Source organism: Lacerta agilis, chromosome 5 (assembly GCF_009819535.1).
Source record: "Lacerta agilis isolate rLacAgi1 chromosome 5, rLacAgi1.pri, whole genome shotgun sequence".
Lineage (NCBI taxonomy): Eukaryota > Metazoa > Chordata > Lepidosauria > Squamata > Lacertidae > Lacerta > Lacerta agilis.
The window spans coordinates 64,642,018-64,662,015 of record NC_046316.1 but is presented as its reverse complement, the minus strand read 5'-3'; the positions used below and the strand labels follow the sequence as shown (position 1 = coordinate 64,662,015).

The 19,998-nt window shown below is 40.7% G+C and overlaps 1 protein-coding gene across 1 annotated transcript in view; it reads left to right on the top strand.

The window, feature by feature from the left end:
* Positions 1–19,157, top strand: part of SPSB4 (splA/ryanodine receptor domain and SOCS box containing 4) — a 59,600-nt gene extending 40,443 nt beyond the window's left edge. The window contains exon 3 of the mRNA XM_033150241.1: positions 18,717–19,157. Within this exon, the coding sequence (XP_033006132.1) occupies positions 18,717–18,844 (128 nt within the window). The 3' untranslated portion in view covers positions 18,845–19,157. The remainder of the gene's footprint in view (positions 1–18,716) is intronic.
* The last annotated feature ends 841 nt before the right edge of the window (positions 19,158–19,998 follow it).

Here is a 19,998-nt window from a genome sequence, read left to right as displayed (position 1 = left end):
TTGAGCTGTAACAGAAACCTCTCTAAAAAGTGCTGACACTCTTCAGCAGTGTCTTTTGGGGGCAGTGTGGAGAGCTGCAGTAGGAAGGAGTCAGTGTGCCCCCCATTTCGGGTGCAATCTGGATTTGTGCAAACAAAAATATAAAGGACACCAACAGTGCCTGTGAGTCTTTTGTATGCTTAGAGCCCTTTGGCTCTTATGGGGAAGTGGTGTGGCTCAGTGGTGAAGCCCATGCTTGGCAAGCAGAAAGTTACAGATTCAATCCTTGGCATCATCTCCAGATAAGGCTTGGAGACCTGGCTAGCCACTGCTAGTCAGGGTAGAAATGCTGAGCTAGAAGGATCAGTCGTCTGACTTTGAATAAAGCAGCTTCCTCTTGTGGAATTTTGGCCTTTTTCGGTCATATGCTTAATCCTCTTCGGCTCAGCATTTCCCAAGATTTATTGCAGCACCATTCAGTCTCCCTTTGATGAAACATCAAATAGACTAGGCACCTTCAGCACACTGCAGTATTGGATGATCCATCTGGGAAAGCAGGTGTGTGTGTGTGTGTGTGTGTGTGTGTGTGTGTGTGTACATACGTAGGTACGTACGTACATATACTGCTCACACTCATCTCAGGAATATTTTCCCATCTCTGAAAATGGAAACTAATTACAGCCATTCGAATGATCCCAAAATCCAATTGCATTTATTTGAACAGATGCAGGGGACAATTGTGTTTTTACTACGGAAGTAACAGATGCAACAAAACATGTCTCTCCTGTAGTGGTCTCTATAGCCACAGCAGGTACTGTAACCTTCCAACAGTTTGTCTTCACCCCCAAAGGCACAACCTTCCACTACTATGTGAAACTGTGTACTTATAATCAGTATTTGCAATTTTGTTGAGTGCCTTGAAATGTCCACCCATTTTTTTTTATAGCCTAGCACAAAAAAGGTTTATGTTCTGTATGCGGAGGGACACACACTTGTAAAATTTCATCTCACCACTAGCACTAGATTTTTGGCTTTGATATGATGTCAAAAGGGGCTTGTATGTGTGTTTATATATTTAATGGTCATCTTGGACTTTTAATATTTAGGAATAGAGGGGTATTTGAAAGTTACTGAAATTTATCTAATATACTGGTGACTGAAGAATAATAATAAACATGGTTTAAGAAGCCTGGAAGGATCCACTTACCAGAAAACATTAGAAAAATTGTATGTTAATTTAGAAAAATTACCAAAGAAACCATGGATAGAAAGTGTAAAACCTTGATTTATTATTTGATGACTATCTGGTCACCCCATAACATAATTTCTTTGGGTGGCTCACAAAACAAACGTTATTGAAATAAAATACAAAATGATATTTAAAACACAGCTATTTAAAACTAAATGTAAGTCCATAAGTTATTTAAAAGTTCTGGGTGGGCAAAAAGGTAGTCAACTTGTGCTATAAAGACCCAAAGGATTGGCTCCAGGTGAACCACTCTAAGAAGGCTGTTCCATAACTGGGGTGCCATTACGAAAAGGCCCTCTTCCTTCCTACCTCACTTCATTTAGCAAGTATACTTAGAGCAGGACCTCTGAAGAGAATCTTGAAAATAGCCCCAAACAAGTGTGTTAATGACAGGCATTAAGAGAAACAGCGAAGAGTGTTCAAGCTCTGTGAAAGGCAAATAGAGTGGGAAATTCAAAGGTGAATTGTAGTGCTTGGCAAATGGAACATTGGCTGAAAAATATACCAAATAGGGTGATTTTTGTTCCTTGGTCATTAGTAATCACCATTGGCATAAATCAATAAAATTAGAAAAAAATACTATATCTTAGTCAAATAAAGAAGACACCTGCAAGAAGACACCGGGAAAATTAAAGCACTGCAGATGTGGTCTGTTAAGTGAAAATGCAATCATCTTAAGTTTTAAAAACAGGATTTCTGGTGAGTAATGTTGATGTGGCATAATAGACAGCTTAAATCCTATCCTATCCTAACCAGAGATTGACCTAGCTAGCCTCTGTTACATCTTCCAGCATCAACATCCAGAGCAAACTTGAGATTGTAAAACATTAGAAATGTTGTATACCTAACTGTCAGAGAGCGTTAGGTAACCGAGAAACTACTTGGTTTTATCTTAACCTCATTACATCTCCTAGGAGATAGCAAAATAGATCAGTGCTAATTGAACCACAGCTGTACTTCTTGATAGAAGTTGCAGGGGACAATTGTGTTTTTACTGCAGAAGACTGACACATTTACTCTGTGTAGCTTGATTCAGGGACTGAAACCTCATTGTCTTAATGGTCCTGTTCTGAAAGCTAATGCTACAATACAATAACCTGTTTAACTAACGTGATTAATTTGACACAGTAGTCCTATACAAGTGTTCTATTTAATGAGCATGTGGGGGGCAGGGGCCCATGCTGAGTAGCACCACCACCAGCCATGCTGTGCATGCTCAGTAGTGCTTTTCGCTGGCATGTACACACAGCACAAATGTCTGCTGGAAGGGGGGCCTTTACAAGTACAGCTATTCCCAAAGGCCAGCAACTATTTCTGCTGTATGCACAGATGCAAATGCAAGAGCTACACAGCACAGCCCCGTTCTTCCCCCACCCCCCAATGTGTTGTTTAACATGTAAGAAGAGCTTCGACGTAGGCCTTTTCTAGTCTTGGATTTTAGGTATTCAGATACCCATGTGCACAGAGTGAGTTAAGATGGTAGGCTGACCAACTAGTTTGCTGCATTCTAATTGCTGTTGATTGACAAAATATGCCTCCAATTTTTGTGGTCCACTTCCTCCCTGTGCATTAGAATTGGTGGTGTTAAAAGGACCCCTGACAGTTAAGTCCAGTCACGAACGACTCTGGGGTTGCGGTGCTCATCTCGCTGTACTGGCCGAGGGAGCCGACGTTTGTCCGCAGACAGCTTCCGGGTCATGTGGCCAGCATGACTAAGCCGCTTCTGGCGAAACCATAGCAGCGCATGGAATTGCCATTTAGCTTCCCGCCAGAGCGGTACCTATTTATCTACTTGCACTTTGACATGCTTTTGAACTGCTAGGTTGGCAGGAACTGGGACCGAGCAACGGAAGCTCACCCCATCGCGGGGAATCGAACCGCTTACCTTCCGATCGGCAAGCCCTAGGCTCAGTGGTTGACAATCAGTTCCGCTCAGATCTGTCTTCCCTCATGCCCCCACCACCGCCCCACTGCCTTTCTTCAAGGATGTTGGAAGGATAAAGAACAGTTCAAATGCTTAATGATGGCTAAGAAAAAATGATTGATTGTCTTATTCTACTACCCTTCTAAATGGAATTATTTAATAATGGAAAAGTATGGACTTGACAAGTTCCTCATAGGAAGTTTATGACCTCCCCCTCCCTCCCTCCCTCCCTCCCTTTCTGTCTTCACTTGTTCTACCATGACTGTTCATCATTTTTTGAAATTTATTTAGATTTATAACCTGGTACATAATACCAAAGGGAACTATCCAGAACCTGTCTTTAAGCCCTAAAGGCCCATTCATAAATGAGAGTGTAAGAACAGGCACATCCTATCTGCTGAAATATCAGTGCAACAACCATCTCCTACTCCTTATCTCTGCAGATTCAGGGGGCTTCCCAGTTGCAAACGCGATTCCCGGTGTCTGCGTCTGCACAGAATGATTTCCATGGCCGTGGAAGTGAGTCCCTGCTTCCCGCTGTGCCGGTTTAGCACAGCACGTGGAGACTTACCGAGTGGGCAGCTTGGTTCGGGGGCAGCTCGGGGGATGTTTAAACGACCCCAGTGGGCCACTGGTTGCCGACTCCTCTGCTAGAAACTCCTTTTGAAAACCTACATGAAGATTTAGATGGTAAAGCACTCTGCTTAATAGCCTTTCGTGAAGCCCTGCAGTATTCTTTTTAACTGCCTTCAACCTATTTCATGACAAAATATGCCATATTTCCCCATGCATAAGATGCCTCCATGTATAAGACAACCTCTAATTTTTTTAACCCAAAATTAATAAATTAAGCTGTTTAGCTTTTGGGGAGGTCACTTCCACCAATCGTTCACTGCCTGCCCACCACTGCCGATCGCTTGCCACAGCCACTGCCAATTGCAAACCTCACCGCAGCCACTGCCAATTGTCTGCCCCTGCCCGTCGCTACCAACAGCCCACCCACCCACTTGCCGCAGCCGCCAATCACCACAGCCACAGCCAGTCACCAACAGGCCTTGCCGCAGCCTCCAATCACCGGCCCAATCGCCGTTGCCAATCTCCTGCTTGCTGCTGCCATTAATCGCACGTCTCCCCTCTGCATTCACCATCTTATACACAGGAAAATACGGTATCTGCTTTCACTTTTTTCATTTCCAGTTCTAAAATCATGTGTGGGTGGAAAGAGAAGAGTTGTGTTGTGAAGTGAAGAGACTGGGGCTTGTTTATTTGTATAGTGCAGATCTTAGCTCTGTGCGTGTTGTCGAAATGAAGTGCTTGGATTTCCTGTGGATTTCTGCTACTGACACATTGCTTTAAATGAACAAATTTACTTTCAATCAAAACTCTGAACGTTCATCCGGTAGCAACATAAAGGTTTCCCTCGTCTTGTGAAAACAGCTTTAATGGAATCCACTCTAGCATAAAGGTCACCTTCTTTTTAATGACTTGCTTTTTTACTTCCATACCCTTGGCAATTGATAGAGATTGCGCAGTATGAGACGCTGAATGTCTTCAGGTATTGGATTTTTAAACATATGTGCTTTTGAAAGGAAATGTATATTTTTCCCTGGGTGAGGCAGTCAGTGGCCATAAATTACTGCCTGTTGGCCACTCAGGGATGATGGTCTGTAAGTGCATTGCCGTGTGTGTCATCATGGATAAGTTTTTTGTTTGTTGCAGTATAACTGTGTGATGAAATGATGGTATTCAACAGCGCAAAAATTATACAGCCTGCTGTGATGTTCAGTCTTATCTTTCCTGGTCCATAAACAGCAGAGAACTCGGGGAGTGCAGTGAGAGTCTTGACAGGATTGTGACAGGAGTTGGTTGGGCAAGGCCTTCGGGAGGGTTAATTAAAATAAAGAAGCAGGAAGGGTTTGTAGATAAAGGCATCTGTCACTCAGCCCAACATGCGTGTGAGAGTCCTTAAAAATGGACTGTGATATACAACCTTTGTTCTTCCCATCAGGGATTCATCAGTTCCCTTACTGACCACCAGCCTTGCAACTTTACTCTCGAGGAGACCAGAATGTCTTGCTGTTAAGGTTCAGAGAGGTTTCAGCCACAGAGCTCCATTTATTTTCAACCTCTTTTCCCCCCATTTGCCTTCTTCCTTTCCTTCTATCCTTAATAAAACCATTCATTCATTCTCTTTATTTACTGAGTTTGCATTTATCTTTACATTTATCAAGAGAAAGAACAACACAATTTGCTCTCAATATATTTCAAAACAAGTTTTCTCTGCCCCCCCCTCCAACCCTAAGAGTCAGCGAGACTCATCCAACTTTCTGTGATACTTTACTTCATTAAGGAACAACTCATAATTTCTAATGGTAATACGGCTGATCAAGGGCAGAGAAAGACAAACATTGGAGACTGCAGCCTTGAGAGGCAGAAGGAGCAGGTAAATTGCTTGGAGCAGATGACTTATGTCCCCTCCAAGAAACAAAAATGATGAAGATAAGATCACAGACCACGTTGCAGAAATAACGTAACTATAAAAACCGTTGTAGCCATAAAGCAAAAATGTGTAAAACATTCCATGTCTAAAAATTTGGTTAAATTTGGTTCCAATGCAGTATTTCCACAGCCTTCGTTAGAAGTCAAATGATAAGCGAATCTCAGCAATTTATGGGTGCAGTAAAGATCCAGCTATCATTACTGGTAATTGTATTAAGCTCTTCAGGTATGCAGTATTTTGGTATTTTTTAAAGAATCCTTTCAAATGTGGAGCAACTTGTTTTCAAAAGTTGCTTCAAATGGAAGCATCAGAAATCTCAAAAGAATCTACAGTTTGTGATAGAAAAGCTTTTATTAGAAGACACAGCTTCCTTGAGGAACCTGAAATCTAGTTCCCTTTGGCTCCACACTCCATCATACATAGACTGTGAGAAGGCCAGTGTGAATGGACTTGCAATTATTCTCATCCTTATCTCAGTAGGGTGTTTGAGGTAGGTCTGGAGTGAAAGTCCTACCAGCTACAAGGGACAAGGAAGGGAATGTAAAAAGGTAAAGGGACCCCTGACCATTAGCTCCAGTCGTGGACGACTCTGGGGTTGCGGTGCTTATCTCACTTTACTGGCTGAGGGAGTTGGCGTACAGCTTCTGGGTCATGTGGCCAGCATGACTAAGCCGCTTCTGGTGAACCAGAGCAGCGCACGGAAACGCCGTTTACCTTCCCGCCAGAGTGGTACCTATTTATCTACTTGCACTTTGACGTGCTTTCGAACTGCTAGGTGGGCAGTCTGGAATGAAAGTCCTACCAGCTACAAGGGACAAGGAAGGGAATGTACTTCTGCCTAAAGTTTCACTCAGTTGGATTTGCTGATATGAACCTAGATGAGCTTGGGAAATGCATAGCTTTTGTGCCCCTGAGAGTCAGCTGTTTCCCTGGACTGTGATTTGTGCACTTGTAAAAATCAGCCTTCAGAGGCTTTTTATATATGCCGTAATTAGGATTCAGAACTTGTACGTGCAGCAGAGAACACTTTTTTCGGAGGGAGAGAATCTGTAGGTTCTTCATTGTACATGAAGATATTGGCTTGAAACTTAACAATTTTGGCTCTGCTCTAGTTAATATGTTGTAAATAGTCCCTCCTAGGTTAAAGAATCAGCCATAAACTGTGAGCTTCAAATGTGGCACTGTATTTTGCTTAGAAACTGCACCTTTTTGCCTTGAGTGGTATTCTTCCTTGTGTCTTCTGTAATCTTTTAGCTGTTTCTTTTTAAGCTTACTCTGAATCTCTGCCTTCTTTTATGGCAGAACAAACATTCCTCTCTCTTTGTCACCTTTATTGTTTATATTAGTTTTAGAAGTTTTGGCACAAAGAATAAGATCAAGAAATTAAAGGAATAAGGCTGGGACAGAGACAATACAAATTAAAAGCATTTGAAGATGACTTGGTGATCTTTGTAGAAGAACCAATAAAGTCAATTCTGAAAGTAGTAGATGAGATAAAAATTTGTTTGGATAAATAGCAGATCTTAAAATTAATAAAGATAAAACCAAGCTCCTGGTAAAAAAAACATGAATGATGAGAGTAAAAATAAATTACAAAAGGTCTAAAGACTAAAAAGAAGGTTAAGTATTTAGGTGTATGGTTAATAACAAAGAATATAAATTTATATAAAGATAATTATTTGAAAACCTGGGATTATTAAAAGAAATTTGCAAATACGGCATAGAATGAAACTTTCGTTGCTGGGCAGAGTGTCGACTACAAAGATGAATGTATTACCAAGAATGTTATTTTTGGTTCAAGCAATACCGGTGATCGGCAAGACAGATTGCTTCAACAAATGGCAAAAAGATATTTCTAAATATATCTGGCAAGGGGGGAAAACCGAGAATAAAATAGAAAATACTGATAGACATGAAAGAGAGAGGAGGTGCCAAATACGAGGTTATACAATGAAGCATCTTGTCTGTGCTGGCTGAAGGAATGGTTAATAAGCATAGGGCTTATTAATTGGCATGCTAAGGTGTCAGAGTGCTGATGCTAAGCAACCTGTGATGAAGCATTAACACCAGCTGACTGCCTTCCTTGCTTGGAAGAAGGAACTGTATATCTCCTGTTCAGGCCAAATATGTTCTATAGTGTTGAGAAATCAAGAAGAATGAACACAAGCTACAGGGAAGTGCGGGGGGACCCTAGGTAATAAAAGAAAGATTCCTCTTGAGTTCTAATAAAGGAAGCAGAAGGAAGTTATCTGCAGATTAATGCTCTTGTGTGCCCTTTCATTATGAATAAAGAGACGTGGTACAAGTGAAGCAGTTAACATTCTGTGAAGTGTGTGTGAAGACACTCCAGAAAAGTTTCAAGGGACCACTCATACTTTTCTCTAAACTTTAATAGCAGGTACATGCAAACAGAATAGTGGGGGAAAGGGTAATACACTGGTTATTTCATATCTTTGGCACTGATGTGTGATTGATTTTATCATGTTTTCATTCCTTGACACTAGGGGCCAGAGTCAATCCTAAACCAGTTAGTGCTTGTAGATTTACTAGTTCAGTACTATAAGCCAGTGTTTTTCAACCACTGTTCCGCGGCACACTAGTGTGCCGCGAGATGTTGCCTGGTGTGCCGTGGGAAAAATTGAAAAATTCAAGAGAATTACTTTATATATAGTCAATATAGGCACAGAGTTAAATTTTTTAACATTTTCTAATGGTGGTGTGCCTCGTGATTTTTTTCATGAAACAAGTGTGCCTTTGCCCAAAAAAGGTTGAAAAACACTGCTATAAGCAACCATCTGTTGGTGTGCATTGATCGCAAGACATTTCTGCCCATCTATGGAATCAGGTAGCAAATTTTAACATTTGTGTATCTGATGGTGTGCTTTGAAAACAACTTTGTTGCATGTTGAAGGACCACCTGATTATTTATGCTGCACATTGATCACAGAGATCTTCTGAGGGGGCAATTTTGGTGGTTCCCCCCCCCCCAAGCCCTAAGGTTGGGTTGGCCTTCACTAGGCCCTAAGGGACTCCCTACGAAATAGTGGTTGAGTAGGAACCATGCCTCCCTTCTTTCAGATGTCTTTTGAAAACTATAATGTTTAGACAAGCCTCTGCAATATGAATTTTCTCTTCTTAAACCATCAGCATACATCAATGCTTTATTGATGTTTCTAATGATGCTTTTATGGGTGCTTTTTAGTGATCTTATTTTTGTATGTTGTATACTGCTTTGATGTATTTTTTTTATGGAAGTTCGGATTATAAATCTGTAAATGAATAAATAAATCTGTTAGGAATGAAAACAGGATTGGTTGTGTGAGTATGCCTTTAAAAGCATTGGGAGTTGTAGCTCAATGACACCTGGAGACCCAAGGTTGGGAGAAGCTGGTCTAGATGATAAAGATGTCTACAACTTGCCCATTAAGTGGTTGTGTCAATTTATTGCCATGGATCAGCTTTTATTGTTTAGAGCCTCATGAAAGGGAGGGACTAGGAAACCCGCATTTAATTGATGTTATCAGGCATATGAAGGGCAGTGATTAATAATGCATGGTCCTGCTTTTGTATGTAGAAGGTACATCAATAAAGTAAATTGTATGAAAAAGTGTGACCTTTTTCAGGATCAAGGGGAGAGCCCGATGAATAATTCAAAGTGCATCTCAACCTGGAAGGTGTAAACCTGATAGTTCTGATAATGCGGTAGTGAATTAGCTGTATAAGTTTGCACTTAACCGCTGTTGTCAGGCTGTTCTCGAAACCAAGAGATAATTGGAACTTTATGGAAAATCAAGTTGACGTTAAATAAGTCTGAAAATAAACTATATTGGCTTTTTATAAATGTATTTAGTCAACTGGCCCGTCATTATTTTTAATCCTGGAATCTCATTACCTTTTATAATTTAGGGGTGATAATGTGTACATTAAAAGCGTCCGGTGCATTTTGTACTGGCATAGCTAGTAAAAAAAAAAATCTATACTGCAGATGTAATGGGGGAAAGTCACTATGTAAGTCACAAAGCTGAATGGAAAGGGCGACAGGGCAAGTGGCAGAACTTCACCTCTAACTTTCTTGCACATCTTGTAGGAGCTGACCCTGGTCAAAAATCTGGCATCCTCCAAATGTTTTAGAATATAACTCCAGTCAACCCCAGCCAACATTACCAATAGTCAGGGGTGATGGGAGTTGTAGCCAAAAGCATCTAGAGGGCACCAGATTCTGTAAATTGGTTTAGCGCTACCTGTATAAGTTGGAATATCCTGAGACAAGGGCTTGCAAACACCCTTCTCCCTTTTCCTCCTGTAGTAGTACGAGAGGAGGATTTAGGCACATAATCCAGAGTTGTTCCATGCAAACCAAAGATCAGGGTTTAGCACAAGCCATCTTTATCATTTTTGTCTTGAAGATTTGAAATTAACCAGAGTTGGTTATAAGCCACAAAATCTGGTTTGTACGAAACAAGCCATGATTTGGTGAAGGCAACACTAAAAAACTGCTAGGAGGGAAAGGGAAGAGGGCACAGATTCAAGTTTTTCTGTAGCTTTTCCCAGTTCATGCACACAACACTAAGCCATGGTTTAGTGCTATGTGTCAACTGGGCTGCTGTTTCACTGTCGGCACCATTTTGGTAGGGTTTTTTTAGGTTGCAGGACTCTCCTGAAAAATCAGTGGTTGTAATAGAGAATCTTTCTGTCTTCCCTGCTGCACTGAGCAGGCACTCAGCCAGCCAGCCAGCCAGCCAGCCAGTCAGTCTGCAGACCTGCTTCCCACAGAGAGAAAAAATGTCTCATCAAGAAAGAAAAAGCATGCTTAATCTGGTAAGGTCAGGAAGAGAATTGAAGAGACAGGATGTGAAAAGATGGAGGAGGAAAGTTTCGAAAAATGTTTGGTGAATGTAGAGAGGACATCTGTCATGGATGCTGTAGTTGAGATTCGTGCACCGCACGGGGTTGCAATAGATGACCTTCTACAATTCTATGGTTATGTGAAAGTAGAAATTTATTTGGAAGTTCACAGAATGCATTCATGCTGGCTGTTGTTAACACCACATGAAGCGATTGTAGCATTTAACCTGAACATGTTTGTGACCATGTATTGATATTAATGGCTGACAGACTGACAGCTGTGTCAAACAGCCCTTTCACAAAGGAGCAATAAAACCCTTAAACAAACAAACAAACAAAGTAATAATGCAACACCTAAGCAGCCTTCATTGTTACTTTTTGCAACTGTAACTCGACTAACTTGATTATTTAAAATCCTTGTGTTGCTTTGTAAGCATTCAACAATATGTGAAGCTTTTAAATTGTTTTTGGAACACAAGGGTCATTGCTGGTTTCATCACTCCAGCCACCCATATGTGTACATGTGTGCAATGATCGTATTTAACTGAAAGGGTTAAGGAAAGGTTATGCAGTGCAATGCTCAACAATCAAATACTTTTAAAAACAGCAGCACGTTTCTTTAATTTGTTAATCCTATCTGAGAATTTAATGAAGCCCATTCTCCATGGTTATGACATGGATATATGTGCACATACCAGAAGGCAGGAATTCTCTTAAGTCAAATGTCACATGTGATGTTCAATTCATCATGATGATTTGCTTTGGTGGGTGTACAGGATCACATGTAAACCTTTGTTGCATCCAAAGCAGATCTTTCTATTATCGTACCAGTAGGGGAGTTTTTCTACAGAGTAATGGAATGTTTTATGGGATGCTTAAACCGCAATCCTGTGGATATCTATCCTTGGGAACAAAATACGTGAACACCAAGGAACTGACTCTTCAGTAAGCAAGCATAGAACTGGGAAGTTTCAAAAGCAGCTATAACCTTGCACATTTTATGGCTGTGACAAAGAATGATTTGGTCACAATAATAAAACTTTAAGGTTTTGAAGAGAGTTTCTGCTTCAGTGATATGAGAGGCAGTTTTAAGATTCTGAACTTGGGACATGTCTGCATTGGATTTTTGTTTGGAATTGCTACCAGGATGCTATTTTTAAGAGCAGCCTTCACCATTCTGGCACTTCCATTATTCCTGTAGTCCTACAACATCTGGAGGTTCCAGATGAAGCCTTGGTGAAGGCTGTCTAAGAGGATATGTTTCAGACAAGAGATGATTTATTTTCTCAAGTCCATCTTATCTATGCTGCTTATGGGATTTTCGACACACAAGTTAGTGTGAACATCCATTTTGAAGAAGAAGGATATTGTCATGTAAAAGAATGTGCACGACTCTTTGTGGATCTTGGTTCTAGTGCACTATGCATAAGTTTATAAATCTCTATTGTGTTAGCCCTTGCCATGTTGCTAAACATGGAAAAGTCCCAAATGTGACCTTTTCTCCATGGGAGGATTGCTCAATCCTTTTTCCAGGTGGACAATTTCCAGAACTATATATTGTTTCAAGTGTAGTTGCACCATAGATTATACAACACGGTGCACCGTGTTATTGGCAAATTTATTTCTGAACCCTTCCCAATGATCCATAGCATGGTTCCTGGTTTGTCACCCACCAGCTCAGGCCCTGCAATGTATAGTGAAGTCAGGGATTTAACTAGTAGATATGCCAAGGAACCACATTTTCTGTAAACATCCGTTTTGCTCCAAAGTCAAGGATTTTGTTTATTTGTTCTAACCCCAGCGTGCAACACTTGATGAATTTATAGATTTCATGGAATAAGAACTGGAAGAGGCCACAAGGGTCATCTAGTCCAACCCCCTGCATTGCAGGAATCTTTTGTCCAATGTGGGGCTCGAACTCTCAACCCTGAGATTAATAGTCCCATGCTCTACCACCATTTTATTAAGGGTGTGCTTATTTTCAATAAACACCCCCCCATGCATAAAATTGCGAGGAAATTTCTTGTTATTTACTGCTTGGCTGTGCATATTTTGAAGAAATCTTTGGGGTGGGAGGGAGTTGGCTTGTTTTTCTTTACAGGTGTTCAAAGGTAGGACTTTTACCCAGTTTTTTTTAAAAAATGCAACCACAATCAGAGTTGCCAGTGAGCCTCTCCGCATCTTTTCTGTACTCGGCTCCTTCTGGACTCATTCCTCTTTCTGTGCCAGGTCACCCTGGAAACTACACTAGTGCTGATCTGGCACAGGAAGGGCAGTGCGACTGGAAGAAAGTCAGAGGGCTGCAGTGATGGAGAGACTTGCCAGCCACTGATCACAACTATTAAGACTTTCTTCTAAGAGGGGGGTGGGGAGGGAGAGTGTTCTCATCTGTAAACCCAACTCCATCCTAAAATTCTCGGGTTTCTTGCATGCCTCCTAACCCTTTGGAGATACTGTCTTTTTGTCACCGCTCACAAATACTATAATTCAGTGAGACTGAAAATACCTGCCTGGCACTACAGTTGATTGTCTCTTAACACAGTTTGGAGAGATTCTTTGGGAGTACTTCATAAAGTCCATTTTGTTTGGGGTGTCACCCACAGACTTGACCACCTTATTGCTCAGCCTTTATTGTCCAATGGTCTGTTCATCTCCCTAGCTGGTTTTCTGCTTCTGGTTTATAATTGTATTACTGTTGTGTCTTTTTCTAATGATGATCCCCATACTCTACTCCGTGTGTGTGTGTGTGTGTGTGTGTGTGTGAGAGAGAGAGAGAGAGAGAGAGAGAGAGAGAGAGAGAGAGAGAGAGAACAGAGAGAGTGGTTTTAAATAACCCCCAGTCTTTCCATAGAGATTTGCCTCTCCTGACTTTCCCTTTAAACTTGTTTTTTGGTACTATTCCCATCCATCTTTTTTAGAAACTCTGTTTGGAAATCAAATGTGCTACTTCGGGCTACTTTCAACATTGCACTGAAGAATAAATAGAACAATTAATTTTGCTTCTCTGGCTGGACTCGTTATCTGTAAGCCTCCTTCAAGTGGACTCTGCTCTGCTCAGATACCAGAAAGGAGCAACACTCTTCTGTGAAATGGAGAATCAATCTGACACTGCAGGAAGAACTTGTGCTGCTCTGTAACACACTTAGCATAATTGTTATTCCAGTGCTGCTTTTTATCATTGCACTTCTGGAGAAGAAAAAAAGAAAGAAAATCTCCAGAAATACATTCATCTGTTCTGTGCATAGAATTTGATTTGACTGGAAGGCTAATCAATAAAGTTCTATAATTCATTCTTTGGTCCATGCATTCAAAGTCACACTTACACAGACTTCCAAAGCTATGGATGGAGATGGCAGAGAAAAAAGCCACTTCTAGACTGTGCCCATATCTTGGAGGTGGGATTCAGTGACATACAGTGGTACCTCGGTTTAAGAACAATCCTATTTACGAATGATTCAGTTTACGAACTCCGCAAAACCGGAAGCAGTGTTCCGGTTTGCAAACTTTACCTTGGTCTACAAATGGAAACTGAACAGTGGGAGGGCACCGGCGTGGGAGGCCTCATTAGGGAAAGCACACCTCAGTTTAAGAATGAATTCGGTTTAAGAACGGACTTCAGGAACGGATTAAGTTTGTAAACTGAGTTACCACTGTACTAGCAAATTCAAGCTGCATACTTAAAGCTGATTTGGAGATCTCGCACAAACTCACTTCACCAAATGACTGGACTTCATGCGGTAAGGAAATTTACAGGAAAATGCAGTGGGAAGTGTGAGATAACACTTGCTTTGGTGCAAATTCATCTATCCCTGCTACCTGCTCACCCCCAAATCAACATGAATGCTCAGTAAGCAAGTTGTCTGGAAGCTCCCCACAAGGGAAACTTGTAATTTAACTGGGAGGGGGAAACATGAAACCAGCTTGAAAACAGTTCAGCCACTGATTCCCATTACGTTACTGGATGGTCCTGAACCCTTCTTGAGTTCCATCCTTTACTGTATGCCTGTTGTAAATCTCCTGTTGACACGTGCCCATACTGTACAATGTCAGTCTCACTCCATCCAATATTAATCTCCTAGACTGATCTCTTGAATTAATTCCCACATTCTATCATCTTTCTTTACAGTTGGGTAAAGACCATATTATACAGAATTAAGATGGTATTTTTTGGCAGGAACGTTAATGAAACTAATTAGATGGGCCATGGGCCAATTCTGCTTTTAAAATAAATGAGGTATTCTAATGCACTGGACTTGTAGAATCTATATCATCTTTTCTTTTCTGGCCACTCATATGCATTGTACATGAAAGGGCATGAACCCTTTCCTGTGGTGGCAAGAAATTTCTGACTGACTATACTATTATCAGAGTTTAGGGTATATTCCAGCAAGTTAGAGAGTGCAAAGCGAAGTCAATGAGGGGTGTGATTTGGTCAGGATATTGACTGCAGGAAAAGTCCCAAGGGCAACATGTCAAGCAAAAACCTTAAAGGAAGATCTCCATGAAATGGTTCTTGTACTTATTTCCATGACAATTTATCGCAAAATGTGCAGTAAATGTTAAACTGAAATAAATCATCATGGATTTGGGACCCCCAAATCTGCCTTGCCTCCTTGACCCATGAGCTCCTTCATGAAATGAGAGTCAGGAACAACTGTTTATTTAGATATATTTGCCAGACATCCAGAGATGTCCTAATAGTAAATGGCAACATGCAATCTCTACTGAATGGTTTCCCTTGAAGGCTTATTTTACTGTAGGATAAATTTGTTCCCTGGATGATACTGCTGATCCAGATGATATTTGTGCATGAAATGGTGCTCCTGACCTAAGACAGACTCCTATTAGCTTGTGCAGGAGTTCTCTGATGAATGCAATCATGAGGCAGCTTCTTGGTCAAAGTATGTCAGTTGGACACACTCTCTTTTGTGCACAGGGTGTGAATCAGGGGTGAATCTGCATGTCAAGATTTGGTAGAAGGAATACTATGGTACCTTCCTATACTTTCTGGCTTTCTTGCAACATGAAGTTTCATAGGCAGAATCCTATTTCTTCAGATGCAAACATTTTTCTTTACTTTAATTAAATTGAATAAGGGAAGGTGAGAAAAAGTAAAAATTCATCTCCTAAAACAACAACTTCTGAAGTCACTAAAATGTTTTTTTTTTATCGTTCTTAGCTGATAACAGATAATTCTGCCATCTGTTGCCCATAGGTTTGGGGATTTTGTTTGTTTGTTTTTTTAAAAGAAGACGACATAATGGCTTCCAGCTGCTCATATGTGGATAAATTGGAGGGGAAAGTATCTACCTGGTGAAGAGGGGTGTGTGTGTGTGAGAGAGAGAGAGAGAGAGAGAGAGAGCACAAGCTCATATTTCACTCTTTGATGGGTTACATCTACAGGCTCTTGTTATTCATAAAACAATGCAAGGACTCATTCTGTTTTACAATGGATGTTATCACTGTGTATGAAAACACTCAACTTTTTTTAAAAAAACTTAAAATATTTTCAATAATGCATTTTCCTTTTTTAAATTGTGCATTGTGTGTAATTAGTACAATTGCACAATTTATGTTTTCAGTCTTTTTTTAAAAAAAAAACATATTTTGAAACCAAGAATGGCATGAGTTTGCATTTATATTGTGTATATTCTTTATTTTTCACCACACACAAAATCTGCCCCATCATTCTGAGTTTTATGTGGTTGTGTTTTCGTAACAGTAAACAGAGGGTATCTTTGGAATATCCTTACCTTATTAAATGGCAAACATGCTGACAATGCTTTTTATCATTTCCGAAAGACCAACTGGTACAGAATTTATGTTAGACTTTTTGGTACACCAGAGACTTGGATCAAGTCATGAGTCTTCTCCTCCTCTAGTTTTTGGGGTTGTAATAACAGTCTTGACCAACTTGGTACCATCCAGATGTTTTGAACTAAAACGGTGTGTGTGTGTGTGTGTGTGTGTGTGTGTGTGATGGGAGTTGTAGTCTAAAACACCTGGAAGGCACCGGCTGCTGTTGAAATAACAGTGGTATGCAATTGTACAGCAAGAATTTTCTGAAGACTCCTGTTTGACCAACAAGAGTCTGACCAAACTGCAGGAGGCAGTGGAAGACAGGAGTGCCTGGCGTGCCCTGGACCATGGGTCACTAAGAGCAATCTAGATGGAGGATGATCATTCATGAGTTCGGGTCATGACCAGAATTAATTTGATATGGCTGAAAACTGAAAGCTGATGGAGGGATTACAAAGGAATGTGGCTAGCGAGTTAGTAGCATTTCAGGTTGATTCAGAAGGGGGGTGGATAGGGAAAGTAAACATAGCAATGCATGAATGAAAGGTCTTTCCCCCTTTTTTAGATGGAGAAACAGCTAGTGTAGATTTACCTGTACTTGAGTAGACAAAATTCAGAATTTTTAAAATGTTTTTATTTCCTGTTTAGGGGGTTAGTATTGACAGCTGGTCTTAAAAGACACACCTCTGCCACAGGTTTTAGTGAAATATTTGAAAATCCTGTGCCCCAGCTGAGCTGTCCCATCCCAGATGCACAGGTTGTATTCAGTGGAGTTTAGGCTGGTTTTCTTTTGTTTTATTATTAGTCTTTTGCCTTTATTTATTGCTTCTCACAGCCGAAAGAAGACCCAAAGCGATTTGCAAGAAAAGTAAAATTCAAAATTACAGAATAAAACATTCATGAAACAACATGCCGAAAAGCAGCTTCCCACTATATTCTGCCCCCCCCCCCCCGGAAAAAAACATCAACATGCAAGAAGGTATATCTGTGAGAAATGTCCAATTCTGTGTACATCTGCACAAAACAATTAAATAACTCGCAGCCATTACATGGCTATAGAAGTGCTTTCACCTTGTCCATACCCCCAGCCCCCCTATGTGTTTAATTGCCAACAATATCAATCATCTCATTAAGACTGTGAACCTAATTATTGCCAATATGGTAACTTTTGTGTGTGTGTTTCTTAAGAATGAAGCGGGGGTGGGGTGAGGAAGAAAACTTTTAAAAAATATCTGCTTAGAAAACAATGTTTGAAGGTTGAAAGCTAGCAGCTGCTGCAAGAATTCACTGATTCCCCCACCCTCCCATTTTTAGCATTTGCTTATATTTTTGTTTCTGGAAGGCCTTCGTTGAACATCAAATTGCTTTCACTTACTTGCATTTGATAGTCTTTGAGAAATGGTGATTTCCTAGCATTCTGAGACCACCAGGAATTTTGACCACTCTGCGTCTTAAATCATGGTTTCAGCGTTGCCATTGAGTCCAAGATTTCTGGGGCAGCAATCAGCAAAGTGTTGCTACAGATGTAAGTTCTGATTTAGTAGCTCCAGTGAAAGGGAAAGACCTTTGTGTGGACATTTTAAGTGTATAGTTGCCCCAGTGTGCTTGGACTTGTACAGTGTCTGACAGAGCTATGGTCGTAGTCCCCCCCCCCGTCACCCAAGATAGTGAAATTATTCTAAAGCTTTCCTACATGTTACCTCCCCTTTTAAGTGTAGTTGAATCTGTTTCCTTTAATATCCCATTGCATGCCCATGAAAGTACCACGGGTAGGTGTGAATATTATATTGTATGTATTTGCATTCTTCTTCTTCTTCGGAGATCACTCGTAGCCGAGTAAGATTGTCTTCCATAAACACGGTTTTAACAATGAGTCCATAAGTGACTGTGGAGGCCAATTCTGGATCCACACATCCTTCCACAGTGGGGACATTGGTTTCCGGGCGGGAGTTGATCATTGTGTGGATTTGACAAGTGTGCCTTCCTCTTAGCACGTTTCTCCCTTGTGTCCTGAGTTCGAGCATCTTCAAAGCCCATGACACCTTTGGTAAATGCTGTTCTCCAACTGGAGTGCTCACAGGCCAGTGTTTCCCAGTTATCAGTGTTTATACTACTTTTTTTTTTTTTTAGATTTGCCTTGAGAAGTCTTTAAACCTCTTTTGTTGACCACCAGCATTACGCTTTCCATTTTCAAGTTCAGAAGGGCACCAAGTTCATGAAGGCTGTCCTAAAGTATAGCTTTGCATTAAATTCAAGTGTTCCATGCATGTTTTGAAGGTCTGCACTGAATATTCCACTGAAATGTTAGTTGATTAACTTCTTCATTTTGAGTGGGGAAAGCTATTATACATGAGTGCAATTAATGAAGAAAGGAGAAGGGGGAAATGCACTGATACTATATCTTCTGTTTCATTTTTCAGCGGAACCCCTGCCTCTCATGGACCTGTGCCGAAGATCAATCCGCTTTGCTCTGGGCAGAGAACGCCTGCATGATATAGAAACTCTACCTTTGCCTCAGTCTTTGAAAAATTATTTACAATATCAGTAATACGAATTCTAGACCTCTAAATGGTAGAAATTGTTTACATCAGAATATAAATCTTCGTGGTGGATATTTTGAGTGTTATTTAATTATTATTTTTAAACATTTTTTTTTTTAAATCAACCGTGGCAGAACATTTTGGAGACTACTAAGGAATGTGAAAACTCTTTGAGTTGGTTTAGATCTTTCAGTGAAATTATTGTTGCCTACACTGTTAGCAGCCTTGTTATGCAGAATCCAAAGCTTGCTTGTCTTCACAGGTCACATCCAAAGATGAGCTGTATGTTGATTTAGGTCTGGTGCTGGATATGCAGCCAGGTGAAGATCTAACCCCAAAAGCAGCCCTAGAGCAAAGGGGGCTAGGAACTCCCTTTGTACAAATTTTGTATGCTACCAAAAAAACAACAACAACAACAACCCAATAACCTGTTTGGAGGTTTCTGAAAACCAGAATAACGTCACAGAGATTTAACTAGTAAGATATGCCAAGGAATCGCGTTTTCTGTAGACATCTGTTTTGATCCAAAGTAAGTTCCTTATACATAGAGGTTGCTTGTTCTCATTTGTGAAGGAAAGTGCTCCGGACTGCACACTAGATTCCCACAAGCTCTGTAGAAGGGAATTAGGAATCTTTGTGCACACGGAGCATATGAGCTGCATTGGAACTGCTAGATTGTGGCCTTTACTTTTAGGTGCTCTGCCTTTTCAGAAGAACATGCTCTTGGTACCCAACCCACCATATTTTAAATTATGCCACGAAAGAGCTGTGTCTTGGTTTTAAAGGTAGTTGATCCTTTCTGAAGAAAATCGGCTCAACCTGAAAATCAGTTAAGCTAGCACATTTCAGCTGGTTTTTGTTCTGTTGCTCCAGCAGGGTGGAATTTCCTCAAATCAGTGTTTTCTAGCTTAACTTGGTTGCCAATTGGGCTGACAATTCAGTGTTTTCAACAGCAACCCCCCCTCCCCCGCTTTCAAAATATGTCACTTTTTACGTTGGATTTTTAAAAATCATTTGTACTTCATGAATTCCAATGCTGGGTTTTCTTTTAATATGTATGTGACACAGTATTTTGCATATCTGTTCAAAGCTCTGTACAGAGTATCCAATTTTAAGTTGTCTCCCCAGGGGGTGACTTTTTTGTCATCCCCCACTGCTTGCA